Raw genomic sequence first — 22,085 nt, 5'->3', positions numbered from 1 at the left:
CTCACCCCTGAAATCCCTCCAGAATGCCTCCTTTTTGCCCATATCACTCATGGTTCATGGATTACAGCTGGCAGGACAGTCATGGTGGCAGAATGTTCTGTGGGTGGTCAAGAGGAGATCTCTGCCGTGGTCCTCCATTTCCCCCCACAGGAGGAGGATACACAATATCCTATGTCCTCTGGGACACTGTCCCAGAGACCATAAGTTTTCACACTTAATATTCACTATATTAATTTACATAACAAATTACTTCAACCTGTTAACCCAGGGGAGGGCAACCAGTGGATCTTAAGCAGTTTTAGCCTACTACAACTCCCACCATCCCTCCCCTTTGGCTATGCTGGCTTGGACTGATGGGAGTTGTAGGAAAAAAAACATCTGGAGGGCCAGAAGTTGTCCATCCATGTTTTAACCGCTATGATGTGCCAACTCTATATACTATACTAACAAGAAAGAATTAAAACATCAAGAAGCACCTTAAAGACTAAGGGCTAATCTACACCTACAGCCCTTTTGCAATGGAGGAGGGATAATTGCAAGGTTTTCTAGGGTGACCCTATGGAAAGGAGGACAGGGCTCCTGTAGCTTTAACAGTTGTATTGAAAAGGAAATTTCAGCAGGTGTCATTTGTTTATATGGAGAACCTGGGGAAATTCCCTCTTTGCCTAAAAAACAGACCCAGGCTCATCACATATTGCTAAATGCCTGGGAGAAGAGAAAAGTCTTGACCTGGCGCTGAAAAAATAACAATATTGGCACCAGGTAGGCCTCGTCAGGGAGATCGTTCCACAGTTGAGGGGCCACCACACAGAAGGCCCTCTCTCTTGCTGCTGTCCTCTGAGCTTCCCTCGGAGTAGGCACCCGGAGGAAGACCTTAGTGTTCAGGCAGGTTCATATCAGGAAAGGTGTTCTGTCAGGTATTGTGATATGTACCATCTTTTGTCACCAGCGCCCTTCCGCCTTCTACGAAGGGCAAACAGGCCAGTCTTTATGGAAAATACGCAGAAGTGCCAGGCTGTTTGTTAGCAGCAACAGCTGCACCGTAAATGACCACTGTTGATAATGTGATCGTCATCACCAGCACTTTCGGCATCGAGTTTCCTTCTGACCTCACTATATAATTCTTCCCAACGCCAACACCTAAAACTCCCCATAATACTCCAGCGTCTGATGGAGTGGACTATAGACCACAAAAGCTTACGCCAGGATACATTTGTTAGTTTTCAAGGTGCCACAAGACCCTTTGTTGTTTTTGCTGCAGTGAGCTAAGATGGCTACGCTCTGGAAAACAAAAGAATTAACTTCTCTCCGGATTCAGAAACGTTTTTCTTTTGTACTAACTAAACATGTTTTTCTTTGTCTTTGTTCCACATCCACTTGCTTTCTGTATTTCCTCATGTTTCTTCTCTTCTGTTCTCCCTTCTGTGTCTTCCTTTTCTTGTATCGTAGTGTATGTGACACTCACGTGTGCATTCCGTTATGGCCGAGATGACCTGGATGTCATTGGGTTGACCTTCAGGAAAGATCTGTATATGCTGGCCATTCAGCTTTTCCCTCCTATGCCGGACCAGGCACCCAAGACCCTTACGCCTTTGCAAGACAAGCTGATGAAGAAGTTAGGAGAGAATGCTTACCCCTTCACTTTTGAGGTATCAGCAAATCAGAGGACATCTCCCCTACCCCAGGGACTCCCTGTCTCTTTTTTGTCATGGAGGTGCTGCTCATTAATTTATTTTAGAACCTAAAGGTGGTGTTACCTGCAGAAGGCCACAGTAATAACATCCAGAAGTAGAATGTATCAGGACACGGCACAGTCCAGGAACAAAGTTAGCCAGCCGAGAGTTCACCAGGATACTCAGTAGGGCCCCCTTCCCCAACCTGGTGCCCTCCAGATATTTTGGTGTCAGCCCCAAACAGCCCAGCCAATAGTCAAAGATGGGGAGGTGCTTGGGGCAGCACACCTATAGGGCACCGTGGTCAGGAAAGCTGCAGTAGAACAATAAACCGAAGTTTGATTAGCTGCACATTAAAATGAACCCTCAGATGAAACTCCTAGAACTGAGATTGTGGGACAGACAAGTTCCACAGACCTGAATAGTTCCCTTTTTCCAGGGCCGAATTTTGATGCCACTGTTCTTGTAATTAGAGGCTAGTGGATGAGAGGAGGCCTCTGATGTCTTCTTCCTGTCTTCTGTTGTGCTGACATAACTGGAAGTCCTAATAAAGCTTTTCTTCCCTCCCCCATAGATGGCGACCAATTTACCATGTTCTGTTACGCTCCAGCCAGGACCAGATGATGCTGGGAAGGTTTGTATGCATGAAACTGCTTCGGAATCTTAGTACACAAGGCTTTTACTGTGTGCTCATAATTGCTCGCTCACAGTAGTTTGCAGGCCATTTACATGACATCGTCATCCTCCAGGGCCTTTGCAACCACTATTTTTTGGAAAGTCTGGTATATCTAAATGGTGCTATGAAATGCTCCATCTACCGTATTTCTTCGATTCTAAGACGCACTTTTCCCCCTAAATAAACAGCTCTAAAAATGGAGTGCGTCTTAGAATCGATGGCGTCTTAGAATCGAAGCAATACGGTAAGAGGAAAAGAGGAAGCTCCTGCAGCAGCCGCGAGCCATGCGAGTGAGGAGCTGGTTGGGTAAGCGCCTGGTTTTTTGTTAGGCAAATTTATTCATAAGTCCCATCGATTTCCATGGGACTTACTCGTGTGTCGTCGTCCCCTGGTGCAGAGACAAGTAAAGAGCAGGACTGGAGAGTTAAGCGTTTTAGCTCCTTAATCGCGTCTTCTCCTCTCTCTCCCCGCCCGAAAGTATTGTTTACTCTTTGTTTCAACGCCCCCCCTTCTTCCCGCGCAAACGGCAGTTTCTTCTCTCACAGAGGGAAAAAAGAAAAGGACACAACCATTAGAAGAAAGTGCGGGGGGGGGGAGGAGGTTGGCTGTATTTCTTCAATTCTAAGATGCCCTTTTTTCCCAAATAAACATCTCTAAAAATGGGGTGTGTCTTAGAATCGATGGCGTCTTAGAATCAAAGAAATATGGTATTTTGTACAATTCTTCTCGATCCTCCCAGAGTGCAGGACACGGAATAATGGGGTCAAGTTAAAGGAAGCCAGATTCCAGCTGGGCATCAGGAAAAACTTCCTGACTGTTAGAGCAGTACGACAATGGAATCAGTTACCTAGAGAGGTTGTGGGCTCTCCCACACTAGAGGCATTCAAGAAGCAGCTGGACAACCATCTGTCAGGGATGCTTTAGGGTGGATTCCTGCATTGAGCAGGGGGTTGGACTCGATGGCCTTGTAGGCCCCTTCCAACTCTGCTATTCTATGATTTTATTAATTCCACTATACCACCGCCATCTAGTGGCTGTATAATGAACAATATAGAACAGCAGAAAAAGAAAAATCCTGGGAAAAGCACTTGTAAAGAAGAAAGAAAAGGAAAGGAACCTCTCGTGCAAGCACTGAGTCATTACTGACTCTTGGAGGGACGCCAGCTTTCGCTGACGTTTTCTTGGCAGGCCTTATAGCAGGGTGGTTTGCCGTTGCCTTCCCCGGCCGTTATTACCTTTCCCCCAGCTAGCTGGGTACTCATTTTACTGACCTCAGGAGGATGGAAGGCTGAGTCGACCTGAGCCGGCTGCCTGAAACCAGCTTCCGCTGGGATGGAACTCAGGCCGTGGGGAGAGTTTCAGCTGCAGAAACTGCTGCTTTACCGCTCTGCGCCACACGAGACTCACTTGTAAAGAAGCTGATCTTAATCCTGCAAAGAATCCAGAAGCGGACACCCTGGATAAAAGGGTAAAAGCCTCATGTAGAAATGCCCTTAGTCTCTTTTTCCCAGCTCAGCTATGTCAGACACAATTGTCACAATGAGATGCCTGACCTGGGGAAGCAAATGGAAAATGAAGCATGTTATTAAGAATCCTTGGCCTATGAATATGCTTCTAGAGGGCTGCTGTTGTGCCACCAGAAATAAATAGATGAAATTCTTATTTAATTAATTAGTCCATGTGATGACAAATGTTCTTTGGGCAGATTACACAATGAAAAGAATAAAAAAATAATACAAACAACGAACAGCACAGGAATATATAAATGCAGAGAGAGATAAAAACATCCATAAAATTTAAAAGCTAGGTCTCTTAAATGCCTGAGAAAAAAGAAAGGTCTGTGCCTCACTCCAAACAGATAACAAAGTGGGTATCAGGTGATCTTCCTTGGGGAAGCAATATAAAGATCAACAATTTATTATGGCAACAATTTATGTATCTATAGTCCTGTTTGGACTAGAGGCTACTTCATCAGATGTATAAAACACTAAACTCAGTTGTCTGATTTATAAACACTCTAGTCCAAAAAATGTTAAGCCATAATAAATGGTTAATGTTTACATTCCCACATGCCTCTTGTTTTTGCTACAGCTACCCCACCAGAAAACTTTGCTCAGTAGTTGTAAATAGGAGTTCAGAAGAAGAATTTGTCTCTAAAAGGGATTTGTGACCTTTGCTCTTGTGTGTTTTCCCCAGTCTTGTGGTGTGGACTTTGAGGTCAAAGGATTTTGTGCTGAAAACCTGGAGGAGAAAATTCATAAGAGGTAAACCCAGCACATTTTTTTACAGTTATGTATTTACTTAAAAGTATTTTTACTCTGTCAGCCAAAAAGGCTCCCTGAGCAGGCTATCCAACTCTACTATTCTATGATTTGGTTTTAAAGCAGTTTCTCCCCTCAGGCTTGTGATCTAACAGGCACAATACAAAAGGAAAAAGGGATGGGGAGGGAAGAGGGAAAAAGTAAACCCAGGTGTCGGATTTTAAAGCACGAGAAAGCAGCAGAGTGGCTAGGAAGGGCGTGGAAGCAGAGCGGCGGCAGCCCATGTGGATTTCCAGGATGCTGGGGGGGGGGGTTCCCCTGGGAGAACACTTTGCCCAGGTCACCCTCAACCCCGGCAGAGACCCTAAGCAGAAGTAGGCCAGGGAAACGACATCATTCCATTGGCTCTGCTGAGAGAACAGCTCTGCTTGGCTCCTCCTCTCTGTGAACTCTTTTTATTCACCGCTGGCCCTTAAAAGAACTTTGTGATTTTAGGACAGGGGTAGGCAACTAGAACTGGGTCGGGGACTGGACGATTCATCCTACCCTCTGTGGACTAAACGTTGTTGACGTGTGGGACCTCAGCCCTGATGTCCTTTGGTTCGTGGCGGGTGTGCCAGGCGTATCTTGCACTCAGGATGTCTGCCAAGCTGGCTTTGCTGTGCGCGAAGGTTCTCCCACTGGAGAAGACCTGCACACGAAAGCCGCTGCACTTGCCCCGTGCCTTCTCCCATTGGTGGGAGGACGTAGGGAGTTGGGGGGGGGAGGCAAAGTTGCTCAGCCTGACTTCCTTGTGCTTCACCTTCCCCACGTCTGGCTCTTGTAAGCGCTGGATGACTGTGCTGCCACCTTTTCCCGGAGGAAATCCCCTCGTTATCTCCTCTCTGTGATTGGGAGGGTGGAGATAACAGATTGGAGATAACAAGGGGATTTCTCTCCCTGCCGCCTCCCAAAGCTCCAGACACTCCAGTCTGGGGGGGGGGGGGCTTGAGGAGTGGGAGGAATCCAGAGAGGGAACCCAAGCTTCCATAGGTCAGATGGGAAACCACCTTCATTTCTCCCCAATGCCTCTTGGCCTGCATGGGGCATTCCAGGGAAATGAACGCGGTGGGTGGGGCTGGAGTCTCAGTGAAAGCTTTGCTGTGCAGCGCATCCCACCACCCCAGCTCCCCGGGGAAATATTTGTTAAAAGAAAAGAAAAAGGGATATTTTGGCAACCAGCATCAACTCTTGATGCCCCTGCTGGGTCCTGATGCTGCCCTTAGCTGCTGCTGTCTCTGCTCTGCAACCTCTTTGTTGTAGAGATATTTGTGTTGATTTATTTTATTTGTTTTTGACATATTCTGCATTAAAAATTAACTCTCCCTTTCCAATTTCTGATGCTTCTCTGGGGGGGGGGGTATAAAACAGCCTGCAGAAAAGAAAACGGCCCTTTCTGCTTGGAGAGAATTCTGCAAATACTTCCATTCATTCCTTCAAATTCAGATTAGTTATAATGAAATTAAAAAAACAGGTTGCCCCCAAACAATATCAATCAAACAAATAATAATGGGCAGTTATTGGGTGCAGAGGCAAACTTAAGAAAGAATTGAATGTGGTTCAAGCTACACTGAGGGGAATTTTAAACCATTGCTGGAAAAATCATCTGCATCAGATTCGCTTGTCCATGGAAGAGCTTCATGAATCTAACAACAAATGAGATTTTTGCAATAAATCTGCGTGTCTGATTGCTGATCAGCTTTTAGAAATCCAACATACGGCCAAGGAATTTCTAAAAGGTGATCAGCAATCAGACACGCAGATTTATTGCAAAAATCTCATCCTGTGAACTCTCTGGGCTGCGTCCCAGTGCCTGCCTGTGCCTTGCAGTTCTGGTGTGCTTGAGCGTCAATTTTCCTTGCAGGAATTCAGTACGACTGGTGATCCGAAAGGTCCAGTTTGCACCTGTCAATACTGGCCCAGCACCAAAGTCTGAGACTACCCGGCAGTTCATGATGTCAGACAAGCCCTTGCACCTGGAGGCCTCCCTAGATAAGGAGGTTTGTGTTGCATATTTGCTTTCAACTTTTCTCGAGAGACCTTTGCTTTTTGCTTAACTTTCCTACTGCTCTCTTCCTTTACTACTGTAGATGACGCTTGCCTCTAAAGTGGAGGCTCCAGCTTTTGCTTCAAAACTCTTGCTGTGCTCCTTGTAATACTCATCAGTGGGTCTCCGCCCCATGTTCATAGAAACCTTAGCATTGAAAGTATCTTGCTTTACAGAAAATGCATTTCTCCTGGACTATAGCACCATTTAGATGCCTACCTCTTGTTCCATTTTGTCTTTCTTCTTCTAATCTTACAATGCTGGACTTATATTGCAGCATCATAAGATTGGAAGAAAAAGGAATGGATGATAAAATGGCACAGGAGCCTCCCAACCAAATGGTGCTGGAAGAATCCAGGTGAGCAATAGAGCTTTTCCCCCCTCCATCTTACTTTAGCTACAATCCACTGTGATTTCAGATTTATTACCACGGAGATCCAATTGGAGTTAATGTCAACATTAACAATACCACAAACAAGATTGTGAAGAAAATTAAAATATCAGGTAAGGAAAAAATAAAACCAACAATGCATGCAGCTCCTTTACGTAAGTGCACTCCACACTTATTTCTCCATATATTTTTTTTACTTTCCCCTCTCCTGCAACTACTCCACATCATTCTCATGCGCAACACCCAGCATCAGACTTTTAGGAACATGATAATGCTTGCCCAGTTATGGTAGCCTGATTGGAAGAATGCTTAGTTGCATGTTGAGCACATTGAAGTGGAAGGTTACAAGATGATTCCAGTGTGGGCGGGGCTGTTGAACATCTTCCAACCTGACACCTGAATTCCATTCCTGAGAGGCTCTTGGGGGCTGCATTCCAGTGGTCGGCAAAAGGGATGGGGGTGGATGGGTCAAAAATACCAACAGTACCAATCTATTTTAGCTTAAAGCTCTTATTGCCAGTAACTAAAAGCGTCAATACATTAAGGGGAAATTGCATTATTCGGGGCTTTTGCTTCCTGCTTCTTTGGCATGATTGTTATGGGCTGCATAACATGAGCGAAGAGGGGTGACCATGTGGTTTGAATTGAATATTTCCCCTCCCTTCACTTCAGTTGAGACAGTGCCATCTAGTGGTAGAAAATCCTGTTTTTTCCAGATATTGCTACATTAAAAGTGTGGCTTTTTTAAAAGCAGGATTTCCAGGGAATAGTGCAAGACACATCCTGGCCATTGACAACATTGTGTAACAGACCCACAAACTTCCGTGAGTGGCCAATCACGAGCATGCAATAAATCACTTGCTTAGAGGAGCTTAGGAGAGGCATTTCAACCTTTTTTAGAATGGGGAAAAAACTGGAGAAAAGCTGGGAAACCACCAAATGATTTGTAGTTGGGGGAAAGGGGGTGTGGGTATGGCCATCTGGGGAACCAATACAGAGTACCAATTTGAACCCAGGTACCCCTGCCCTAATCTATAACCACACTGACTGGCAGAACATATAAACAGTACTATACATAAGCATTCGTTCTTCCTTTAAACTCTTTATCAGAACCTTTTCCTAATGTAACAACTTTTATTGGCCTAGCTCATTTTCAGACTTTAAGAAGTTAAAGCTCTTAGTTTTAGGTATTCAAAGCAAAGTCAGTGTGGTTATAGATTAGGGCAGGGGTACCTGGGTTCAAATTGGTACTCTGTAAGGTGGACTACGCAACCTAATCCACCTTACAGGACTGTTGTGTGAAAGGAGGAGAGAACCATTTATGCTACCGTCAGATCCTTCAGAGGACAAATAAATAAATAAATAAATGCAAATATTTGAAGGAAAAATATGACAGTAAGTAATATTATCCTGGTGTACCTTCAGAGTTCGTCAGATAGCTGCAATTCACCTAACATGGCTCCAGTTCAGATCATACAGATTTTTGGTTATACCAACAGGAACAAGAGTGGTGGTTGGGAGGAAGATGGAGAGGAAACACTGTGTGTTGCAGCACTCAATGGAGCCTCATTGGAAAAGGAAGGAGAAGGGGGAACAAATGGAAACATGTAGCTTAAGCAGATGGCCACAACGTTATTGGTTTCAGCTTGGAAAATAATTTGGTGGGAGAATAGGGCCTGGACCTGTTCACTGGGCATCCTGATCCACAGGAGTTATGGAGTCACAGCACAGACCACTAACTTGAGCCCCCTTTTCTGTTGCCCTGAGGGATGGCCAACTCAGCCCCCACACCGGGCTGGGTCTTCAGACCACCACCCAAGGGGAATTGGGGAGCGCAATCCTATTTCCCCCTTTCAAAGGGATCCAGCCCAATGTTGTCCACACCTACAGAGTTGTGACTTACACAGGGAACAATTTTAGCATCTAACATGTCGGTTATACCTGTCATACCATCTGAATCGGCTATACGCAATGGAAATAATATTATTACCACAGGAAAGGTGAAAACCCTGCACTGTGGTGCCAATTCTCATGCAGGTAAAAATCCTTCCCAGTCCCATTAATCAGCAACTAACTTCTGTACATGCCAAGAACTATGTTCCTTTAGAGTGGGTGGATGAGTGAGTGGGGAAGTGTTCCTATCACATCCCTGGAAAGGCAAAATGTTTCAGGGGAGTCAGTCCCACGTCTAGCTGTATGTCTCCAGCTGTAGGGTAATTAAGCAATGTCATCATAGAATCATAGAATAGCAGAGTTGGAAGGGGCCTACAAGGCCATCGAGTCCAACCCCCTGCTCAATGCAGGAAGCCACCCTGGATCATACTGTGTGGTCTGTGCAGCACCATGTACATCGATGGTGCTATATAAATAAATAAATAAATAAATAAATAAATATAATAATAATAATAATAATAATAATAATAATAATAATAATGTATGATCCAGCCCAATGTTAAGTTGAATGACAGGAGAATGACAGGGTGCCTACAGATGAGACCAGCACCCTGCCATTACCTGTCCTCTTTCACACAATTTTACTGGAGCAGAGGTGTGGGAGGTGTGGGCCGGATATCACCACCTTCCACTCGTAGCCCTCCTATGTTTTCCCACTGCGTCTTCTGTCTTAACTCCTGCCGCAGTAAATCTGTTATGGAAGGGGGGGAAATCAATACACAATGTTTTCTAATGGCTAGTACCATCTGGATGCATCTACCATATCAGCAATCTCCAGATATAGAAATATTTTCTAAGCTAGAACCGAGGGCTGTTATGTAACATGTTATGTAACATGTAATATCCAGGTAACAACATCACTAAGGAACATCACCACTAAGAATTGTGGTTCGTAGCCCACCCGCCCACCCACCGCCCCATATACATTCCTGTTTCTCTCTGCTTCTTTCTGTTTAGTTGAGCAAATCACAGATGTGGTTCTCTATTCGCTGGACAAATATACTAAGATTGTGTGTTCAGAAGAGTTTGTGTAAGTATCAGGTGTTTGGCCAGAGGGAAGGGAGATCTGGTAGGTGGGGTGGGTGGGGTTAGATCTCACATTTGGAAGATGCCTTGGGCCTTTTGATAGAAAAAAAGAATTATGGTGGATGAAGCCAGACAGTTTCTGATTTCAGTTCCATTTTGCCCCAAAACATTCCCCACATGCTCACTTCTCCTCTGTAGCTTTTTGCACTTGTTCTTTCAAATGCTGAATTCGTGCAGTTCTACATGAATACTCTCAGGCGCTCCCCTCCCATATAGCTTTGTTCGAAGTTGCTGACGCAGCGCCGATGTGCAGCCGCCATCAGCTTTCCCCATGTACAGTCAGCCCCTCCATGTACTTGCACTGGCAACGTGTGCAGGCCGAGGATCCCTGGCACACGTACAGAGTGTCTGCACAGTTTGAAAGGGGGGCAGGGAAGCAACCTGTGCATGTGAGCAACAGACATGATGACTTGCATATTCCATGCTACTTTTCCCATGAAAGTTAGCTCCATGTTGGGAACTTTAGGAACAGAGGGACACAGGAAGCTGCCTTATACTGAGTCAGTCCACCTCGCCCAGTATTGTCAACACTGACTGGCAGCAGCTGTCCAGGGTTTCAAGCAGTTTTTCCTGTCCCACCTGGGTGCTGTCTAAACACTTGGAAGTGAGAACTCGCAAGACGAAGTCAAGGCAGCCCCTCACCTTGCTCTGGAGTCCCTGGAACTACCCTGCACTCCCTCCCTGGCATCGGGATTACTCAACACCACCCCGGGGGAGGGTAGCCGCTTGGTTTCTGAGGGTCGCAGTGCCGACTGGGCACCGTGAAGACACACACACACCCTGGAGTTGCTTGAGATTGAACCTGAGACCTTCTGCATGCAACGCAGATGCTCTACCACTGAGCCACGGCCCCTCCATGGAAGTTACTTCCAAGCTGGAAGTTTTCTGGAGGGTGTGGCCATTTTTCAACAGTTCCAAGTGTTAAATTGCAATGGTTTGCTGTGCAGTTCTCACTAATACCAGCTTTTTCAGACTATCTCTCCCTGTTCACCCTTCTTTTAGAGAGAATGTGGCTGCCAACTCCACCTTCTCCAAAAGCTACACTGTGACCCCCTCCTTGAGCAACAACCGTGAGAAGCGTGGCCTGGCCCTGGATGGCAAGCTCAAGCATGAGGACACCAACCTGGCCTCCACCACTGTGTACGAAGGGGAGGGGGGGCGCGTTTCGGGTGTGAGGGCAGGGTGACCACCCACCCAGCCCTCCACGGGCCCAATGGCCCCAGGGGCATGGCCGTGCCCCCGGTTACCGTTTGGTCCCTGGTTGATGCACGGGGTGGATCGTTCCCCCAGCGCTTTGACCAGGGACCTGGCTGTACCGCATGAGGGTTTCTTGGACTGGGAAAGGCCCAGCAGCAGCGGAGCTGCCCCAGCAAAATGCCACCTGAACGATCCACCAGGCTGTCAGCCCTGTGCCTTCTCCCATCTAGGGAGGATGTGTGGCCAGTGGAGCTGAGCTGGCTCAGAGGGAATCTACACGTCGTACTGAAGGCGCCTGCGTACGCCTCCAGTCCGCCCTCAAAACGACGGTGTAGACGTAGAAAGCAGAGGCGGAGGAAGAGGAGGAGGAGGAGGAGGCTGGGGAACCGGGCGCGTCCTTGCCGCCACCGCCTCCCCGCCGGCCTCCTGCTGCCGGGGTAAGAGCCACCCGGGGTAAGAGCTTACCCCGGCAGCAGGAGGCCGGCGGGGAGGCGGCAGCGGCGGCAAGGACGTGGCCAGTTCCCCAGCCGCCGCCTCCTCTGCCTCTTCCTCCGTCTCTTCTTTCTCCGTCTATACCATTGTTTTGAGGGCGGACTGGGGGCGCACGCAGGCACCTTCAGTACGACGTGTAGATTCCCTCACCATCTCAAACCTTTTTGCAGGATTGAAGGGCTCAGCTTTCTCTAGCCAAGGAAATTCTGGGTGCAGTAATGTAGTCCCCTTTGCATGCAGTTTTGGTGGTGGGCACATGCTTTCTTTGACCAGGGAGAGCACGCCTGCATGCAAGCTTCCCTGGCCAGCTAAGTAATGGGGATCCTTGCTGTTATGTCTAAGCTAGGGGGAGCAGCATGCAGAGGAATATCCACAGATTGGAGATGATAACAGTCATTCCTCTCCCCTCTACCCTTTCCCAATGCTCCTGGTAGCCTCCAGGGGGTGAGGTCTGGATAGGGCTGGGCCTGGGGATGTTAGAAACTCTGATGTGACTTACAGCAGAGTTGCCTTAGATAGAGAAAGTGTGGTAATGCAGCATTCGATATGAAAGGGAATAAACGCAGGCTAGAGCCAGTTTAGTACAAACCGAGTTACTTTATTAGTGCCTTTAATACGCATCATCAAAGAAGGCTATCTAACACTGTTTAACTACAGGACAATAAGGGGAATGGGCAATACAAGGGGCTGTTCACATAACGCATTTTCTGTCGCCTCCTAGTGTCTGGAAGCATGCAGAGTTGTTTCTGTATTTCAACGGGGGGGGGGGTGGAGGTTGGTGCAGGACCGAGAGAGGGAGCCCAAGCCTCTGCAGGCCAGATTCCGCCCATGGGCTAGATGTTCGCCCTCTTTGGTTAGAGAAACTACAGTCTTTCCCTATGCTGCCTATTACTATCCATCTGTGTTTGCCAGCCGTCCCTTTTTTTAAATGCCTCCTCTTTCCCCCTCCCCCCCCCTTAGTCTTAGACCAGGGATGGACAAGGAAGTGCTTGGGATCCTGGTTTCCTACAAAGTCAAAGTCAACCTGATGGTATCCAGAGGCGGGTGAGCATCTTTTCTATCCCAAGAAGCCGAAACAAACCCATTTGGTTTCTGTTGCAGCATGGCATGCACCTTGTCTCGATGGAGAGCATTCCCACTGGGCTACTCGTACCTACACGAGTCCCACGGATACTGGCCTTGCTCCTCCTTACTGCTTCGTTTGGCACAGCTGCATTTGTGAATAGATTATCAGCCCAGGCTGCCTTTGGTTCAGCACTTTTGGCTCCTCACGACTAAATTCTTGTGAAAGGCACATCGCACAGCAGGCATCAGCAATCCTTTGTGGCCTGTGGTTACATTTGGCAATTTGAAAAGGTGTCTTGGGCCCTACCACAAAATGGCTGCCATGGGTCAAACTAACCCTCACATAGCCCTAAAGCAAAGGGTTTTACGAGATAAATAAGCCCCACTAACTGTGTTTGAGTAAAACGACAAGCCACGGCAATTCCTGGCTGGGGCCTCCATATTCAGAATGGCAGATGGCACATGCTGCAGCTTCTCTAGTGTTAATTAACTCGTGATTGGCTTTCGTGTCATGTGAACCAGGTCAATGACCTAGAATGACTCTTGGTATTGTTCTCCAATTTTCATGTTTTCTTTTTTCCGCAGCATCCTGGGAGATCTCACTTCAAGGTAAGCATGGATTTATTGATGTCTGCCCCATTTTATAGGGGAGGTTGCCCCTCATTTATGGTATCAGCGTGAATGCCCTGTTTCCCTTTGAGCGCTTCTCTCACTCTATATGTTAATGCCAGGTTGTTATTCATGTGGTGGAAGAGGAGCATTTGTGATGTGATCGAGCATGCTGACCTGGGTAGATTAGCTCACATTGTACACACAGGATCCCCATGGCTTTGGTCTGGCACTCCCCATATTATCCCGAGCAGTGGCGGGAATTCCTGCATTCCTCAATTTCTAGCTTCCCACTTTGAACTATGTGGTCTTCCTTTCAGTGATGTTGCTGTGGAGTTGCCTGTAATTCTGATGCATCCGAAACCTGAAGACAGTGAGTAGAAGACTTTTGTGTAGAACACGTTTCTGCTGGGGAGTTGACAGCAGACATGTTAGCTTAAAAATAATGGGATAGTTGTCTTACGTGCCCCTCTGACCTTTGGAATTGGCTCTGTGTAAGATGGTGGAAAGACGGGAACATTAGAAGAGGTCCATCTACTCCAGCATCCTGTTTCCATAGCAACCAGCCAACGCAATTAAAGCTACAGGACCTGCAGCCTGTCATCTAATCCCCTTTTAAACCCATCCGTGCAAAGGGCATCATAGCAAATTCTAAACATTACGCTAGTCTGCATTTTCAATAAGCTGTCCAGCAATATGTTCAGAACAGGCTGGCCTGTGTCTGGATCCCACCCCCCTGATTCCGTTTCTGGAATTGGTGCTATAGTGGCTACATTCTAGTCCTCTATTATGGAGGATGGTTTTATTTTTATTTTTATTTATTTACCAAATTTATAAACTGCTCTATATCTAAAAATATTTCCCAAGTAGGAAACAGTAAAGGGGAAAAATTTAAAAAATTAAAATCAAGTTATACCTGGTCATTACGCTTGTTTAATACGTTTGTCTCTTTGAGTGTCATCACACGGGGGGGGGGGGAATGGCGTTTCCTTACCACCGCTTCTCCGCGCCCCCCCCACTTTTGTCCTTCATTACTTCTTTTTTCTGCCTGGAGGGGAAAGAGGAAGTAAACAAAGACCATGTGACCCATTCAGGGGGCGTTTTTATCGTGCCTCTTTTCCTGCACACAGCAGGAGATCGCAGCACATTCCGTTTTTTTTAAAAAGGTAGGATTTAAAGGGGTCTATTTTGGAGTGGAAGGAGCGGGAAGCGTGTGCGAGGTGAAGGACGCGCGCCCATCCGTAAGTGTGCAGTAGCGAGCGTGCGATAAAACACTCTGATGAACCTCTTTGTTGTGACTCAAATTTGCTGTCAATATGACTTGACATTATCTATTATTTGCAGCCTTTCCTTCTTTGGATTACTCCTTTCTTTTTCCATCTTAAGATGATCTTTAGAGTTTTGGTGGAGCTGGGGGTCTTTTGGTCTGGTATTCTACCTACTAAATCTTCTTAAACTTTCTATTTAAATGGACTTGATGCCCTCTTTGACACCGCCCCCTGTAAACTCTTCTCTGTCCTTTCTATAGAGCTCATATCCAAGGATAACCATGTCCCATTAATTCTCTACATTCCTCCAGGATTGTGACATGACCGCGAAATCTATGCCTTTCAGCTCCACATCTTGCTTTGGAGAGTTCTAGCATATACACACATGGGTGTGTTATAGACATTGAGGTCCTTTTCAAATGCCTTTTGCATTTGATCTTTTACAGACAACTCATTAGGTTGTGATCAATTTCTACCCCATTCCCATTAGGATATCGGTTCCTTTAATTAACAATAGAACATCAGAAGAGCCCTGATGCTGGATCAGACCAAGGGTCCATCTAGTCCAGCACTCTGCTCACACAGTGGCCAGCCATTTTCGACATAATGAGTCAAAATCTGGTTCCATTGCAGATCCACTGAATGGTGCATGACCCTTTTCTATGGGCAGATCAGCTTGTCCAAAATGTTACCCAGTGCCTAGCAAGTCTGAACCCTGCCTCAAGACACCAGGGTGAGCAGCCCTCTGCTCTCTCTGGGCATGACTAGACCTAGGGACTGAAGGGGGAGGATCTTGCAATATGGTGATTGCGAGATCCTCCCCATCACTCTACACATGGCATGTGACGTCCCGGGAGGAAGAGGATGTCGCACCCGCCATTTTGGATTTATTTTTTTTAAGATGAGCGCTTGAGCGCTCGAGTGAAAAGTAAGTGTTTTTTTAAAAAATAAAACCTCCCATTCCCCCCACCCCCATGCCCGGTTCCTGGCTCTTCGCGGTTGCTCGTGAAGAGCCGGGACAAAACTGGGACAGTAGCCCACACCTCCCATGGTCTCGGGATCATCCTGAGACCATGGGAAAAGTCGGGATAAAAGTGGTGCTGGTTATTCCGGGGAAAGGGAGGGATCATCCCTCCCAGCCCCTGGGATCCCCTGTGCATCACGTGGACGCAGAGGGAATGGCCCCGTCTAGCCATGCCCTCCGTCTACGAGCTGGCTAATTCCAGCAAGCTGTGTTTTGTAAGCTTTTAAAAGATGTCCAATTGATCCAGAGGGCTATTCCATGAGAGTAAATCTAATCATGATTTTCCTCCACTTTAGCTCTCTTCGCTGCTTTCTCTATAAGCTTCATGCCACGTACCTGTTTCCCTCGAATTATCCCCTACAGTGTTTAGCTGTCATTGTTGTTGTTGCTAGCTAAATCACACCCCCGGCGGCAGCACTCCTAAGATCCTTTGCATACCAGGAAAAGGGCTTAGGGGGGGGGAAATGTAAAAAAATCATTAAAAAATCAACGGATGACCCAATCCAATTCAAATTTGGTATGTTTAAAGTTTGGTATGATCATTTTATCTTTTAAACTTACGCACGTAAGCATTTGTTTAATTTTTTCTTTAAACATATCAAATCCTGCTCCTGCGCCCCCAGTGGCCGCTCGGAAAACAACAAATGATTCGCTCCAAAACTAGTAGCAAAATAGGTCAAGTCTTTTGGCTTTATAGCACAATGAAAGCAGGATGCCTGGGAGTACTTCACAGTCAAAGCAGGTTATAAGCTGGAAAACTACGGAGTCCTTTGCACGCAGTTCGCAGTGATTGCACAGTATAACCCTGGTGTGATGAAGCTATATGTTTGTGTTCCTTGTACTCTTTCTACTGCTAAAACTCTTTAGCCCACCTCTTTAATGACTTTTCTCATTTGCTGTTTGTTAACTTGGAATTCTTTAATAGTACGTCTAATAGTCATTTAGCATCTTTGCTCTCTTCTTGAAGACAAGATGTTGAGATGTTCTGAAAAGATATCGACTTTCTTCTTGTCTCTCCGGCTTTTTCATCCTTATGATTCCAGTTCTTTGTGATTGTGAACCCCTTCTTTCTCATCCCCACCCTGTGCCTCCTTCTCCTTCTTTAGATCAATCTTACTTAGAATCTAAGAGGGAATCTACACGTCGTACTGAAGGCGCCTGCGTGCGCCTCCAGTGCGCCCTCAAAACGATGGTGTAGACGGAGAAAGAAGAGACGGAGGAAGAGGCGGAGGAGGAGGAGGCTGGGGAACCGGCCACGTCCTTGCCGCTGCCTCCCCGCCGGCCTCCTGCTGCCGGGGTAAGAGCCACCCAGGTCGAAGAGCTCGGCGGAAGCGGAAGCCGAGCTCTCCGACCCGGGTGGCTCTTACCCCGGCTGCAGGAGGCCGGCGGGGAGGCGGCGGCAAGGACGCAGCCGGTTCCCCAACCACCGCCTCCTCCGCCTCTTCTTTCTCCGTCTACACCATCGTTTTGAGGGCGCATTGGAGGCACACGCAGGCGCCTTCAGTACGACGTGTAGATTCCCTCTTTGTAAGATTGGGGGGAATTATCTTCTCTTTTAGGTGCTTTAGAAAACAATTACTATTAATGTGACTAACCCGGGTATGTCTCTTTCTCACTTCTTCTGCCTCCCTATAATGCATGGATCATTGACAGGTGCACCAAGGTAAGGGGAAAGAATGTCTAATGACAAAACCAGAGGTCTCAGCATAATGCCTGGTCAATGAATGTGAAGTGTTGTTGCAATCTATCAAATTGTGTGACTGTGGCTTTGACTAACCCTAAACACGTTTTGGGGACTTCCAAACCCAATTTCCTTGAAAAAGTTTGAATTCATAATCTAATTTGGATTTTTATAACATTCTTAAGTACAGCTGGAGTTTTAAAAGGAAAAGATATAAAATATTTAAATTTGGAAATTTAATATTTAATGCCATTGCTTTATGACATTAATGAATTGTTTATGAGTTGATGTTTTTATCTTTAAAACTTACGCAGATGTAAGCATTAGTTTAATTTTTTTCTTTAAACGTATCAAATCCTGCTCCTGCACTCCCAGTGGCCGCTCTTGTGCTGAATTGTGTTGCTTTTAAACCTTTATGCATTTAAGTCCTATAGGTTTAACTATTTCCAATGTTATATTGTATTGTATTATTAATTAATTACATTTCTCTGCTGCCCAATTGCCAAAGCTTTCTGCGTGGGTCACAATAGTTAAAACCATAAAATACTACAATATGACAAAACACAGCATAAAACTTCTAAATGTTCTAAACTAGAGTATAAAACAAAAGTAAAAAAGGGCAGCAGTGCGGAGATTCAGAGCTCCTTCAGACAGGGGACCCGGGGTGGGGGTGAGGGTGGGATCACGTTCCCTTACCGTTCGCTCTGAGAGCTCCATCACATCTACGCCTTTGCCCTGTTTTGCCTCATATTCTCCCCCTTTGCTTCCATAGCGGGTGAAAGCCTGAGGACTTACACCGGTGCGCTTTGACGTTTCAATCGTCTTTACCCCTCTCCGCCTGTTGATCTCCTTTGTACCTCTCCCTTCAGTCTATTGGTTGCTGGAACTTGGAGAACTCCCCCTTCATTGATCATGAATTTAGCTGGTCTTACTTCCTAGTAAACACGCATAGGAGTGGGCTGTTGGCAGAAGTTTCAACCAGTGCTCAAGAGCGCAAACCGATTCATGTTTAGGGGCGGGGAGGGGGGACCTACAAGTTTTCAATGAAGTTGCAAGACTTTTTTCCAGTCTCAACTTGCATAGGATCGCGCCCTAACTGCCTGCATGTTTACTCGGAAGGAAGTGCCACTGATTAAGGCTGCAGTTCTATTTGCACGCTCATTGGAGAGTAAACCCATTGAACCCAATAGAGTATTATTATGATTATCATCGTCATCAGTAGTATTATTACTACTTTCGAATAGGCCATGCATAGGATTGCATTTGTTACAGTGCAAGCCTCCACCTGTCAATTCAGAAGCCACTTTTCCCTGCCGTGGACTTCTTGTGTACCGTTCTTCATCCTCCCCCCCCCCCCCCGCCCGGCACCCTTTTCCTGCGCCTTGAGCAAATGCCCACAAAACGTCATATTGAATACGACTAAAAATACACGTTGAGGGTAGAGCAGTGTCCTTTTGATTTACCAGAAGAACTGGACTTTACCAGCACCAACAAACAGCACTGGGGGGGGGGGGGGAGCCACGGTCTAACCGTGGCTTAGCGTGTTGTCTGAACAGGCCCGCTTTAAGTTTAACAAACTGTACTTTTTGCATTTCATTGCCATTTAATCCCCAAGGTTAAAATCTCTTGGGGCGCAATGCTATGCACGTTTAGACAGAAAAAAATCCTACAACATGGCTGGCTAAGGCAAGCAGGGAGTTGTAGGACTTTTTTCGGTTTAAATATACACAGGATCACAACCTTAAGGTGGTACAAGGCTGTTATTTTTGTATGCTGAATACCTTAAACTTAAATGTTTTGATTACAATTTCCCCTCTTTCTCTCCCCCCACCACACTCGGTCTCTTGATGTCCCTTTGTGTTTTTCTCTTATAAGAAGGTAACTCATCTTTTTTTATATCTCTGTATGTTGCCTTTTCTTTGGTCAATGTGAAAGCTATGTAGGAGTGGGGGGAGGGGGGAAATAAACCTTTTTAGGAGGTTTATGCTCAAGGAAGCTGTTATGCTTCCACAGTAAATAAGAAGGGATCTGAAAAGACAGGAAATTGTTTGTTTTTGCAATGTTGTGATATATCACTAACAGCGCAATCCTACACATGTTACTCAGAAGTAAGTCCCACTGAGTTCAATGTGACTTACAAAGGGTGTGTATGCAATCCTATATTCCTGTGGGCTTGCTTCTGAGTAGATGTGCACAGAACTATGAAAACCTTCCTGTGTGCTTTGCGCCATTGCATGGTACACCCAAAGAGAGCTATATCGGCATCGCCTGTAAACACATGTAAGCATCTTTTTGTTAATATTCAAAATAGCTCTATTTGTTTGAACTCCTTTGCTTTCAGTTAGGCACGTCATCGATCAAACATTCATCATCTGCTTCAATTGTACCTCGAGATGTCCGAAACATGTGGTGTGGGAGGGGCACAACTTTTTTTTCGGAGGACTCTTTGCCCCCATCTTGATGGCGGCGCTTTGGCACCGTGAGGCCCCTGGCTCCCGCACCTGCATCCTTCACGGCATCTGCACGTAGAGGAACGCAAGTGCGAACTTTCCCCATGGAGATGAGGGGGGAAGGAACAAGGGGGCAGCCAGGAGGACGAGGAGAGGGGTGCCAGGCAGCTGAACCACCTCTCTTCCCTCTGAGCTCCCTCTGGCTGCCCGTTCCTTCCCCCTTTTTATTTTTATTATCTGTGTCTGCGCAGCTGTGCAGATACAGATAATGATAAAAAGGGAGGGGGAGGAACAGGCCTCATTCTTCTCCTCCTCCTCCTCAGTTTGTATTTTTTATTTTAAAAGAGGTATGGGGCCGTTCCTCTGCTCCCCCTCCCCCCATTTTGTTGTTATTATTTTCCACGGGGCGCAGGGCTCTCCTGAGGTCCGCCCCCTTCCCTGTCCAGCCCATGGGGACGAATAAGGGGGCGCCATGGGCTGTGACAAGCTTCAGTTCCCAAAAAAGACAGGGTAAGTGCCCGACTTTTTTTCAGCGGAGTTTCTGGGGTTCCCCCCCCCAATGGCTTCGCAATGGCGGCTGCGTCATGTAGATGACATGCCGCTACCGCGAAGCCACCCCAGGGCAAACCCTTTGTGTAGACGTGCCCAGAGTCAAGTTTAGACATTTGGGTTAACACTAAAACCGATCTCCTATTTTATCATTTGGAACGCTCGTGGTGAAGGTGTTTGTTCACTCAAAGTCAAGTGGGGCGGTGGAATTAATGCACAACTTTGGAAGTCTCACGTTCTGTTTGCATTATTTTCAGCGAGGAGGATATTGTGATTGAGGAATTTGCCCGACAGAAGCTCAAAGGAGAGAAAGATGATGATGAAGAGAAGGAAGAAGAAGACAAAGGAGAAAGCTAATGTGCTGCTGCTGCTGCTGCGCTTAGACACCACGGCCTCGATTTCCCGGAAGTCTGCTGCGCCCAGATTCTGAGGGCAGGGATCCCTTAGGGTGCCCATGTGTACTGTGTTCCATACACCTACTTCGATACTTTAGCATTGTATTTGTGGTGTGATAAATTTTGTAAATCCTACCCCTCTCCACTTTAAAAGTAAATTTCAAAACTATAACTGCACCAAGTCCTCAGACCTAGGTATGATAGTATGTATGTCTACACCTGCTGCTCAAATGCTTCCAACAGAAGTAGGGATGCTAGCAGCATTTCGTCACCAGCCTCTTTTTTTCTTTTCTTTTTTGGCTATTTGCTACTAGTGCTGTAGTTCAGAAAGTTGAACCAGCTGGGATTTGCCTGGTTCAATTCTCACCTTATTTTGCGTCTCAGTCTCACCCCAGTTGGTTATGATGCTGGCCTTGAAAAGGGTTGTTGTAGGGATTAATGACAGCTCATTTGGCATTTTCTTCTTCATCCATCATCATCATCATCATCATCATCTTGAACAAGTTGGAGGCAAATGATTGTTTTCAAAGAAAACATTTTGCCAAGAAACGTCCAGGGTTCTGAAACTTATTCATCAGAATGAATCTACTTTATAATGTACCAAGCTGACAATTTCAAAGTCAGGGCCAGACTGAATGGGACGGGACAAGAGCATGGCCATGGCTGGGTCTCTTGTGGGTTTTCTTTATGTTTTCACAGGGCAAATAGCAGGTCAGGGGAAGGATTTTAATCAGAAACATGACATGGGGAAAGGTTTAATGCCTCCTCCCCCAGTACTGTAGCACCAATTCAAATCAGGGTTTCTCCACCTCCAACCAAGGAAAACAATGAATGTTGCAGTCATGGATCGCCTGATGTCTAATTTGGAGTTGATCATGCTTGAAGTTAATCAGCAAAGTCATCAAATGTCTTGTTATGGCATTAATAATGTTGTGTTAATGTTTGCTAATATCTTGAGGTTTTTTAATGTTGTAAGAACTGTCTTGCTGCATCAGACCAGAGATCTGTCTAGCTGCCAGCCACAATGGTCAGAGCAATCACAAATATCAGGCAAAAACTGGTGAGAGTCATCTGCTCCTTTTTATCCAAGGCTCTTCTACTCAGGGCTGAATTACTTCTGAAAATGTTCATAGAATCATAGAATTAGAAGGGGGCATCGATGGTTGGCTATCCAGTCTGTGTTTAAATACTTTACCTTACTTTACCTTACTTATCATAGCTATCACATC

General features: G+C 46.2%; 1 protein-coding gene across 2 annotated transcripts in view; it reads left to right on the top strand.

Moving 5' to 3' along the window:
* The window catches only part of ARR3 (arrestin 3), a 28,261-nt gene extending 7,177 nt beyond the window's left edge, over nt 1-21,084 (top strand). Inside the window, exons 5-15 of one of the 2 annotated variants that reach the window (XM_063142072.1) lie at nt 1,450-1,649; nt 2,248-2,307; nt 4,546-4,613; nt 6,514-6,649; nt 7,116-7,200; nt 9,998-10,070; nt 11,129-11,266; nt 12,776-12,859; nt 13,466-13,489; nt 13,810-13,862; nt 20,719-21,084. In XM_063142072.1, coding sequence (XP_062998142.1) covers nt 1,450-1,649; nt 2,248-2,307; nt 4,546-4,613; nt 6,514-6,649; nt 7,116-7,200; nt 9,998-10,070; nt 11,129-11,266; nt 12,776-12,859; nt 13,466-13,489; nt 13,810-13,862; nt 20,719-20,735 — 938 coding nt within the window. In that variant the 3' untranslated portion in view covers nt 20,736-21,084. Of the gene's footprint in view, nt 1-1,449; nt 1,650-2,247; nt 2,308-4,545; nt 4,614-6,513; nt 6,650-7,115; nt 7,201-9,997; nt 10,071-11,128; nt 11,267-12,775; nt 12,860-13,465; nt 13,490-13,809; nt 13,880-20,718 lie in introns of both variants that reach the window. The other variant, XM_063142073.1, reaches the window with a different exon arrangement.
* Nucleotides 21,085-22,085: the final 1,001 nt, after the last annotated feature.

This window comes from Elgaria multicarinata, chromosome 15 (assembly GCF_023053635.1).
Source record: "Elgaria multicarinata webbii isolate HBS135686 ecotype San Diego chromosome 15, rElgMul1.1.pri, whole genome shotgun sequence".
In the NCBI taxonomy this organism is placed as follows: domain Eukaryota; kingdom Metazoa; phylum Chordata; class Lepidosauria; order Squamata; family Anguidae; genus Elgaria; species Elgaria multicarinata.
This window is presented reverse-complemented; position numbering and strand designations above follow the sequence as displayed.